Source organism: Vipera ursinii, assembly GCF_947247035.1.
Source record: "Vipera ursinii genome assembly, chromosome: Z".
NCBI classification, from domain to species: Eukaryota; Metazoa; Chordata; class Lepidosauria; order Squamata; family Viperidae; genus Vipera; species Vipera ursinii.
The window spans coordinates 30,340,363-30,352,112 of NC_139517.1; the positions used below are offsets into that span (position 1 = coordinate 30,340,363).

An 11,750-nucleotide genomic window follows, 5' to 3' on the forward strand; every position below is an offset into this window, starting at 1 on the left:
CTGAAAGAAGACTGTCAAGAGACTCAACCATTTTCTATCGCTAGAACTTTCAGAACATTTACAGGATAGGAGATGTTCAGATTTCAGGAGGGATACTGTGCTTCCATGGTCCTGATAGATGACATTGACTGAAGGATCTGAAGTAGGCCCATCTTGCCTGATCTTATAGGGCAAGCAGAAATATTGGAAATAGGCAGAATCTCAAAACCAGGTCCGAGACTTGATATGTAGGTTCTGAGGTTTTGCTGGTAAAAGATACAGGAAACCAGAAGTTGCCATCGAACTTTATGTTTTTATTCGGCTGAACAAAAAACGAGCTCCTCTAAAAGACAGCAGCCTCGAAAGACAAGAAATGCTTGTATTTATTCTTTCTGGTTACATAAGCAAGCATCCAGCAAAGTTGACACGCATACAATAAAAGATTTCACTCAGTAAGTCTCATATACTGTAGATAAGTGTACTATATTCCTCGCAGAAATGACAGCTGTCAAAGACCACTCCACGTGGCCGCACTGACAGCTGTCATAAGGTCGCCGATCCCAACATGCATGCGCACCCCGCCGTTGACACTGACAGCTGTCAAAGGCTGCGTGTGCGTAGCAGCAGCCGCGAGCTGTCAAAAGCCACGCAGGCGCAGAACCACCAGTCGACTGACAGCCGCTAGCTGTCAGAACGCCGGCTAGGTTACATGGGTTCCCAGCTGAAGCGCCAGCCAGCTGACGGGTTTCCCCGGCTCAGCGGCGCATGCGCTATCACTAGGGGAATGTCAAAAGCTGCCAGCTGATTATTGGGCATGACCCCTCGGCGGGAAAACACCCGTCCCTGATTTGTTGACAAGTTTGACCATTGCCTATATAAAGGCTCGTTGTACTGTTCACGTTGCCCGGGCTGAGCTAAATAAACCGTTTGAACTGAAGCCACCGTCTCTCTCATCACTGCCCGAGATTTTGCAATAAGAGAGCAGAAGTAACAAACATGTTCCCTTTTGGGTGTTTCCCTAAAGATATCGTATGTTCTCAGGTGGGTTAGGACATGGGGTATTTTCCTTGCTGGCCTTTCATGACCCTGCATCCAGGACTTTGCAAGAGCCCAAAAACAGTAGGGCCATCTGCACATTCGCAATTGATATTTCCTATACTGCCCGCTAATTCCAGGTCAACAGACTAGGAAGGCCTTGATAGATGACTAGACAATCCATGAGTATACAAATTAAATAAAACCTAAACCTAAACCTTTCTTTCCATAGAAAATACAGCATAGTAGTTTCCCCTCACATCATCTCCTTCAACAGAGGCCAAGTGAAGTTGCCACCTCCTTCTTGGCTAAGTCATGGGATTGCCTGAACTTTGCTGGTGGGGGAAGAACAAAAGGAGCCATGGACCACAAGGACTGCTCCCCATTCCATCATGTGACCAAGGGCGCTCCAGGGAAGAAGACACCTATTGACCACCAGTGTCCCTCAGCCAGCCCTACCTCACCATCAAGCATTGGTATTGCTCCCTCAGCCTTCCCTCATTACCCACCGAAGTTAAGAGCTTTTACATTTCAGCCTCTATTCCAAAGCAGCCAATAGAGGCACCTTACTGCCAGCCACTTGGACACAGTGGCCAAAGGGAGGCTGAAAATAGGGCAGGGACATGTCCATGACAATTACCTGACTGTGTATGTTTGCCACAGTGAGGTGGTGTGACAGTGCAGTAGTGCCGAAGCTGTCACAACTTTGCCTAATGTCAATCCCACAGGAGTAAGGGGTCCCAAATTTTGGGCGCATTCTTTAAATTAGCCCATTTGAGTACACTGATTCAAAAACTGTTGCCCTATTATACACTATTTCATCTAAGTAAAGGTTACAAAAAACCAGGAAGGTTTTATTAGTATATAGATTACCACCAGCAGCTCAGAGTCACTTTATCAGTGAGGTGGGTGGCATAAATAATAAACAAATGCAAAACAATACAATACAGTACAATACAACAACACAATACAATAAATACAATAAAAATAAATAAAAATCCTAATTATGCCAGCCAACTGGTAATAATTAAAGGGGTACAGATTATCCAGATATATTCCATCTAGTTTTCTTAGCTATACTGTAGAAATCAATTATTTCTTCTGGGATGATTTTTCAATTTTCAACTCATGTACAAAGCCCTGATTTTCCAGTGGTCCCCCATCCAAGTGTTGACTAGGATCTGCCTAGGTTTATATTTTATATTAAACATATTTATAGTTGTCATTTTTCCCCTGGCAAGGTCACTATATCATTTTAAGAGCTGCTGACACAGGAAATTAGAGCTGTCACTTTTCTTGTCCACACCAGAAAAGGCTTTAATTTTCTTTCTGGCTGGAGATACCCATTAAAAACAACAGAGCAGTCCACCCCTTTGACACAGAGATATGGTAGCGTTTGTTTAAAAATGAGAACCAAACAAAACATTAAAAAAGCCATCAACCATAAATATAATCTAGAAAACTAGGCCTTGCTTCAATTAAGTTTAGTGAAGCTAGCCTTGATTTATACCAAGGTTTAAAAGGGGTGGGGGAGAGAACCCTCACTCTTAAACATAATATGGGTCTCCATGGAAACAGAGGCCTGGGCTAAGAGAGGGAGTTGGTTAATCAAGAGGAAAAATCCAGTGGTTTGTAAAGGTCTTTATAAACCACATAATGGTTGGCCAATCCAGCAAAAGAACTGCAAGAATGTTAACATGGCCATGAAAAAAATCACACCTTGCTTGTGTCTAGGCCTCCCTGTTAGTTAACAAGCCCAAACTGGCCATACATGCAGACCCAACAAAGACACGTTTTTCTGTCATGCTACAATGATGCATTCGTGGGAGAATCAAACTTTCAAAAAACTCCAGTTGTTCCTTTTCTGCCTCAAGAGTTTTTGTACAGAAAAAGTATAGGTGTGCATTTAGATGTAATTCTTTCAAAAACACAGTGGGATAGTAAAGTTCAGCTGAAGCCCGTTGTGATCTCCCCTACCTGTTAAAGTCGCCGTAACTAAAATTCAGCAGCAAATCATCAAGTTCTAACAGCACAATTTTTTAAGTTTTGATTTTTGGTGTGCTTGTTTTTACAAATTGATGTAAGGCGTGTTAGGGCTGAAATATATATATTTGGATTAAGCACGCATGCATGCACTTGCCCAGCTTAAACATTTCATGAGTTCCCTTTCTAGTAATATCATCACTGCATCCTCTTAGAGTACAATGACCATAGATCTTTTATTCCAGAAACCTATCTACAGACTGATTTAATTATTTATTTTCATGGTTTTGCTCTTGAATTTGCTTTTCTAAAGCAAAGTTATAAACATAAAGAATTTTTTAAAAAATCCTTATGAACCTCTGTCAAATTGCTCCTTTGTCAGTATATTCATTTTTGTTTCTGAGAAAATACAGGTAGTACTTGACTTACAACAGTTCATTTAATGAGTGTTCAAAGTTACATTACTGAAAATGTTGACTTATGACCATTTTTCACATTTATGACAGTTACAGCATCCCCAAGGTCATGTGTTTAAAATTCAGACACTTGGCAATGACTCATATTTATGACAATTATAGTGTCTTGAAGTCATGTGATCCCCCTTTTGCAACCTTCCAACAAGATAATGGGGAAGCACAATTCACTTAAGAACCTTAATAACTGCAGTAATTCACTTAACAATTGTGGCAAGAAAAGTCATAAAATGGGACAAAATTCACTTAACAACTCTTATTTAATAATAGTAATTTTGGGCAATTGTTGTCATAGATTGAGGACTACCTGTATGTTAGAAGATTTATTTTTTTTAAAAAAATGTGTAGCCTCCAACCACAAAATAAATAAATCTGCCTATTCCAGACTTTAAGAGAGGGAGCTAAATGACATCCATTTAAAAACAAACAAAAACATTCCCAGTGTTAAAAAATACTGCATTATGAAGGTTGAGCTAGAACCAATTACACTCATTTTTCTCTATAATTCCTAACTTTTAAAACAGCCTGTCTGCAGTGGTCTAATTTAGACACATGTTTAATCTCATTAAAAGGGACGTGGTGGCTCAGTGGGTTAGGACGCTGAGCTTGTCGATCAGAAGGTCGGCAGTTTGGCGGGTCGAATCCCGAGTGCCGCATAACAGAGTGAGCGCCTGTTACTCGTCCCAGCTTCTGCCAACCTAGCAGTTCGAAAGCACGTAAAAATGCAAGTAGAAAAATAGGGACCACTACGGTGGGAAGGTAACAGTGTTCCGTGCGCCTTTGGCATCTAGTCATGCCACATGACCACGGAGACGTCCTCGGACAAGCACTGGCACTTCGGCTTTGAAACGGAGATGAGCACCGGCCCCTAGAGTCAGAAACGACTAGCACGCAGGTGCGGGGGAACCTTTACCTTTACCTTTTTTTAATCTCATTGGTAGAAAAAAGTTCTGGAAATATGATAAAAGGTGCAATTAAATGTGCTTATTTTCCGTCTCTGCTCATACAAAATATTAGGACTTAGCAAGCATCGAAGGCTGAATCCAGAAACTGTAAGTTGCACTTAAACCAATATAAAAAGCAAAAGTTAATCAGAGAAAGAGTCCCATGGTTTATATGAATATTAAGGCCGCAATTGTTTATATACCTGTTAAAAAAATATGTTTTTCTGAACAGATATACTTCTAAACAAATTTGAATATGATTTCTTATAAATGAACCCTATAAAACAATGAATTTTTTTTGAGGCTTACCAATTGTTTGGCCCAGTTTTTACTTTATAGTGAAATGAACCAGATTTTCAGTTACAAAAACAACAGCATACATTGGCTGTAAGTAAAAGTTCCAAATCCAATTTAGGGCTATATTTTTAATGACACTAATTACTGCTACACATGGACTGTGTGTATCAAATTGGCACCAGATGTTACCCCAACCTGTGTTTTTTCTTCTCTGTGTCTTATAAGTGGCTATCTTGTTCTTAAGCCTGCTTTCCAGCAGCAATTTCTTTAAATCAGAGTTTCTCAAGTTCCAGATGGGTAGATTTCAAGTCCTACAGCCATTGGGAGATATAGATTAATAAATAAATTCACTATCTAGCATTCCCCTACTGAAAATTTGGGCAAGTGAAATTGCAAAAGTTGAAAAACAAGATTTTAAGGCAAGGATGTCCAACCTTGACAATTTTAAGTCTTATGGACTTCAACTTCTACTTGTGGGAATTGAAGTCCACAAGCCTTACAGTTGCCAAGTTTAGACACCCCTACTTTAACCTAATAGGGACGCGGTGGCTCAATGGGTTAGGACGCTGAGCTTGTTGATCAGATGGTCGGCAGTTTGGCGGGTCAAATCCCAACTGCCGCGTAACAGAGTAAGCGTCTGTTACTCGTCCCAGCTTCTGCCAACCTAGCAGTTCGAAAGCACGTAAAAAATGCAAGTAGAAAAATAGGGACCACTACAGTGGGAAGGTAACAGGGTTCCGTGCGCCTTTGGCGTCTAGTCATGCCGGCCACATGACCGCGGAGATGTCCTCAGACAAGCGCTGGCTCTTCGGCTTTGAAACAGAGATGAGCACCGGCCCCTAGAGTTGGAAACGACTAGCACGCATGTGCGGGGGAACCTTTACCTTTACCTTTTTACTTTAACCTATAAATTCTTTATCCTATAGGTATACATACTGAGACCATTAGTATGAATATTTGCTGTCATACTGTAATTATAAAGGTACCGGAAAGGGTGTTTTAACAGATGTGGGAAGATATCATTAAATTAAATTTATACACAGTAATCACTTACATTAATTTTAGATTTTAGATTTGTACCAGGCCCCTCTTTACCTGAAAAGATTAGGCAGCTGGCTTTTTATCTCTTAACAGAAGTATTTGACCAAACATCCCATCGTAGCCCAGCCCAGCCCAGCCCAGGCATGGAGTTATGGTCCAAGGACAAAAGGAAAGTAGTAAGATGGAGAAAGGTGCTTTAGCTCTATCAAATATGATTCTTCTGTACATTAGACATGCAGTCAGCAGGAGGGAATAAAGGAGAATGCACAAATCCCAGGAAATCATCTGCAAGATGAGACTTGCATTTGCTACAACAAAGCCAAGGGAATAAAGTGAAAAAGGTGCCTGCCACATTACTACTTGGAATGCCCCCCCCAACCCCCACTAGAATCCAGCCAAGAGCCACCAATTCATGTGCCCTGGGGGAAAGTGCTTTCCTACATCCTCAAATAAGGCAATACTCAGCAACAAGCTGAAATCCTTCAGGAGATTAACAAAATAGGCCTGACACTGACCACGTCCTTAACGTGCCCACTAAGGCACCCTGTGCTCTGTGCCCTGTTTTTAATTTAGCTTTACTGGCACTGGGCATCACACTGGCTTCCATTTAAGTTCCCAGAAAATTCCTAAGGTAAAAACATTCTAGGGCATTGTAGGAAAGTTAATGGGTAAGCAAGGTTCACTTAACAACTGTGTTAGTAAACAACTGCAGTGATTCACTTAACAACTGTGTCAAGAAAGGTTGTAAACTGGGGCAAAACTCACTTAACAAAAGCAACAGGAATTTTGGGGTCAATTTGGTCATAAGTCGAGGACTACCTGTACAATAATTTGGCATGAAGGTAAAATTCAGGAAACAGAAAAAGTTCAGAAGAAAAATGGTCTTCCCCCCCTTTTTCCCCCCTGGACTTCTTTTTCTCTGGGTTTAACTGGGAATAATTTATTTAAATAGGACCTGAGACAGACAAGAGATAAAGTTTCACAATATCATACTTCTCTCTATATATCTTTTCCTTTCTCACGTGAGAAACATCAAGCAAGATATATACAGCTGTCCCTCTCTTTGCAACAGTAAATCTTGAGTTCATTTCTTGGAAAAGACTGTAATCCACTTTTGGCCTTCCAATGAATGGTAAATATTTTTTTTCTATCAGGTTTTTGATCTGCCACATTAAATTCTCTCTTAGTCCACATTTTATGGTCAAAGTATATTATCTAAATGAAACTGGCTTTATTGATTCATTATATACTAGAGTATCCAAGTTGAGTTGAATTTTATGGACAAACCCATGCAGTTTTCAGGACAATAATGCAGAAATGATTGGTACTATCTTCTTATATTCCTATCTGGCCAAACTCCTATCGAGTTAACTAGCCAGCCTTAAGTTACTTCTTAACTAAAAAATCTAATAGCCATTTTGGTTGTCTTCTGAAGATAAAGCAGGATACATTTAAAGTTAAGCAATTAAATTAAATGCATATATATCAGTAGTTATTGCTTCTTTTTTCATTATTATATTTTTGGACATCTTACAACTTTTGACAAGCTTCAAAAACCCAATACTGATTGCTGAGTATATCTAGTTATAAAACTCAGTATTAATTTATAAACTGCAGTCGCCAGATTAGGTGATTCACGTTAGTTTCACAAGTGAAACAAGAAGGCAATTATATTCACAAAAGATTGATGGGCCTTTTATCTAAACTGATTGTTTCCAGCCTCGCATCCTCCAAATATTTGGGATTGCAACTGCTATGAGCTCAACCAACAGACACAAAAATCATGAAGATGGGCACTGTAGTGTAAACCAAAGGCAGAGCTGTGTTGAAGAAATAGATTTACAGGCACATTAAATGAACATTCATCATTATATGCACACAAGAGGAAAAACTTGGCTGAAGAATACCTTGCATGCTACTGAATAATAAGACATACACAAGAAAAAAATAATAAATTAGTACATATTTTGAAGCACTTTGGCTGAAGTTAGCTCAGACTTAATTTAAATGGAAATTATATGATATTACCCCACTCACAAATTCCTGCTTAAAAAGGTTTCAGAGCTAATGCTAGCTGTTCAATTGCATTTCTCTAAATGTCCCTAGCAGTGGTTTTGAATAAATTCTTTGTTAGTATTGCAACAGTACAGTATTTACAATAGTTTCTTGGTTTTCAGAAAATTCTTAATGCAGAAACAGGGAAAGGATAAAATAAACTACAGAAAAATATTACAGGCATTCATGAAACTAATATGACACTATAATATCTCATATCCACTTCTGCACCACATGGACAGAGATGTACCAATTTAAAGCTATAAAATCTTTTTATTCAGTATGGCTACTTTGAGATGTCCTGGAGCAGAATCCTCAACACCCTTATGGGAATTATAATTCAACACATCTGGTGGGTACTAAGTATAAAAAAGATAAATAGATAAAACTCCAACTAAATAACTAGAATAAGCCTAACAGGTGCACTGTGCAGAATATATATAAACCAGTAAGTTTATGGTCTCTGTGTGTGCACACATCCTTTTGTACTTACATGCTTGCTACTTAGTAAGAGACTAGAAACAGACTGCTTGCCTCCAAAAAAGGAATCAAAAGCATGGCTTTTAATTGAAAGCAGACTGGAGAGACTATCTGCCTTTATGTTTGCAAAATGAATGCAAAATTGGGGAGAGGGGGGTTGGCATAGCTTTTTTTTTCTTTACAGTTCAAACAAAGTGTTAAAATGGGGGGGGGGGAAGAGAAGAATGCTTTATATCCAGCAGAATCCCACCCATCTCTATTCAGAAGGAAGTCCCATTGAATTTTGTGAGACTTGCTTATGGGAGAACCAAGCTAAAGTCCATAAAGAATAACTGATATTCATTTAGATGTCAGGAAACTCTGACGATCCTGAAATCCAAATGATTTTTAATTACCATCACTGTGCTCGTTGAATGAGCCTGTGTAACTCACAAACCTGCATCTCCCTCAGTTCCGATATAGTTGCTTATAAGAGAATTAGCCCCAATTCAGAAAGGGTGGTGGTGGTGGTGGTGGTAGGGAAATCCACAGTAAAAGGAGCTCATTTCCAGCAATTTCTCACCACCCCACCAAGATATTGAAACAGCTTTGCCTCCCCACCCCCACCCCCAATGTTCGGTTTCATTTCCACTTACAGGTATCGTCCAGGATGGAATTGATGGTGCAGAGCTACCGAGAACCCGAAGTAACTGTCAGGAGTTTTGCCTTTCTTGAGAACCACGAATTTAGTGTCCAAGTTGAAGGAAGCACATCTTAGAGGGGCTAGAGACAGCCACAGCATGTATCCCAAAAGCAAAAGCGGGCGCCCCCAAATCCGCTTCCTTTGCCCAGAGGCTACCCGGAGAAGCTGAAAGTGCGTAGTGGCCATAGCTTGCCAGATGAATTTCCCTCCTGCCAGCAAGCGCCCGTTCAGAATGTGGCTGGCTTGCTGGGAAAGCCGATAAAGAATAATGCTGCTGGTTGAGGAATGTTTTCTCTCGCTGCTGCTCCGATCCTCGCTCGCAGTGAAGACGCCCCTGTTTTCTCCCCGCCAAAGCTTTGATTCTACTGCTTGCCTGAGCGGGTAGTTAAAGGGAAGCGCGCGTCATTACCACTCTCCAGCTTCTCCTTTCTCTCCACCTTGCACGCACTCTAATCGGCTGCTTCTCCTGTACTTTTCTTCCGGGGGAAAAGAAACAAGAGCTTATGATCTCTTAAAGGGCCCGCCCAGATTGGATACCTGCCCAGCACATAAAAGGGGGAGGAGGAACTGATAAGTAGCAGTTAAGGTGTTGGGCAAAAATGCAGGAGGCCCCATTTCAAATTCACTCCCAGTCATGGGTACCCAGTTGGGTCTGTCGTTGCTTCTGGATCAGATCTACCATACAGAGCAGCTGTTGGGAGTAGAATGGAAGAGGACTGGCATATAGAAAATATAACGCTACATTATTATACATTATTATACTGGTAATCATAATGCTAATAAACTAAAGAACATCTCAGCAAAACAATAGTTATAGTTAGCAGGCTACATCTGGATACTTATTTGTATTGGGAGGCTGCAGCAATATGAGTGATTAGGGAAATACCCTCCACACGTTTGGAAGCATGACTGTTCATTATACACTACAACATAAATGATGGGTTACAAGAAAAGTTGTATTTTTATTCCACCATAAATAAAAGAGATTTATGCAAGAGCTTTCCTAAGCCATATAGACAAATAGGGCTTTATCCAAAGTATGGTTCAGTATATGACATGATCAAACTGAACAGATTAGTTAAAGCATACTGTATAGAGAATTCAATTTTCCTAACTCATTTTTATATAGTGGGAGCCATTCCTTGGGACATGGAAAAAATAAAACTACATGATCATAGAAATCAGGCAGAGGAGAAGGACTGTCCAAGTCTTGAAAGTGCTTTTAGTGTAAACAAACTTTCTCATTAATGGGGGGGGGGAGGAAATAAAGCTTGGTTTAGTTTTAGCCAATAAGAATATGTTTTGGCATTTTTGATGACATTGTTACTTTTCTAGTTAACTGCATAGTGCAGTGATGGCAAACCTTTTAGAGACCGAGTGCCCAAACTACAACCCAAAACCCACTTATGTATCATCGGGTGCTGGATGGGCATGGCCCATTGGGTGGTTGTGGCCAATTGGGTGGTTGTGGCCAATTGAGTGGGCGTATCCCATTGGGTGGGCGTGGCTGCAGTGGTAATGGCAGACTGGGTGGGACTAAAAAGTTCAGTCAATCAATTCCAACTTTGTGAGATCTTTTTTGCAAGAAGTTGAATTGACTGATTGAACTTTTTTTTTTTTGCATACGGTGGTGGAGGCCTAAAGCGAAAAGGTTTTATAAAACCCAGCTGAAGGCCTAGGACTGGGGCGACGGTGCCCATGCCCACAGAGAGGGCTCTGCATGCACCTGTGGCACGTGTGCCATAGGTTCGCCACCACAGGCATAGAGTATCTAAAGGAAGCACAAGTCCTTGACTTGGAATTAAAATTTACCATCTATACCTTCCATTTTCACTAGTCATCCCAGTGATTTTCTGAGAAAGGTAGGTCTATTGTATAGGGCAATTTTCAAGAAGATTGTGTTCCTGCCATAGTACCCACGTTGCATCTGAGAAATTCTTGAGAAGTATGTTGGGGTGAAAGACAATGGCTTCTAAATTATCCCAGAATTTTTTTATGACCAAGCAGAGATGTAAAATTAATTTTCTATTGAACATCTTCCATGTTCAATATTTATTAGTCATCAAATCTAAATCAGAGATCTTGTCTAGTTCTAGTTTTCTGATTCTAGAACTGAGACTTGATTCAATTACCTAGCCCTGAAATACCATCTGAATTTAAGGATTATAAGATTTTTTTTCTTTTTTGAGTTAGTAATTAATGTTCATTTCTGGGAGGACAGAAGCTGGCAATATGGGAGAAGGGCTCTTGGACTATTACAGAGAACCATTATGTCAATATATGTCCCTTTCAGTGTTAGGAAATGAAAAGCCAATTATCTGTTGACTTATACAGTTAGGAGATGAGAACTATAATTTAAGCCTTGGAGAACGGATGATATGTAGGCTTTAATCCTGTGTACGTAACATACATAAGAGCTTCATTCTTATTTGTAATGAAGAAACTAATCTAGTTGTGTTTTGTTGCTGAGCTTTCTGCAAAGTAAGCCAGTTTTAAAATAAGTGCCCAGCAAACCAAAATTTTCAGTTGTGTGAAATCTTGATGTACCACATTTTAAAACAACCACATTTTAGCATAGTTTATAGATACGTTTTACTGATTTTGTTGAATCATGAATCATGCTTTTTCTGAATTGGCACCTGCAATTCCACATTTTGCATGCAAAATTTTTATTTTTAATGCTTGTGATATCCATCCTTAAATTCATTTTCTAAAACACAGTTACAGAATCATAACCCCATATCATTTATCTGAAGGACACTAGTATCAGTGCTGATAAGG

The 11,750-nt window shown here is 39.9% G+C and overlaps 1 protein-coding gene across 2 annotated transcripts in view; it reads right to left on the reverse strand.

Annotated features, from left to right (window-relative positions):
• Positions 1-9,421, reverse strand: part of ITGA3 (integrin subunit alpha 3) — a 93,094-nt gene extending 83,673 nt beyond the window's left edge. For both annotated transcript variants that reach the window (XM_083376648.1, XM_083376649.1), the window contains exon 1: positions 8,923-9,421. In XM_083376648.1, coding sequence (XP_083232774.1) covers positions 8,923-9,155 — 233 coding nt within the window. In that variant the 5' untranslated portion in view covers positions 9,156-9,421. The remainder of the gene's footprint in view (positions 1-8,922) is intronic.
• Between the last annotated feature and the right edge of the window lie 2,329 nt (positions 9,422-11,750).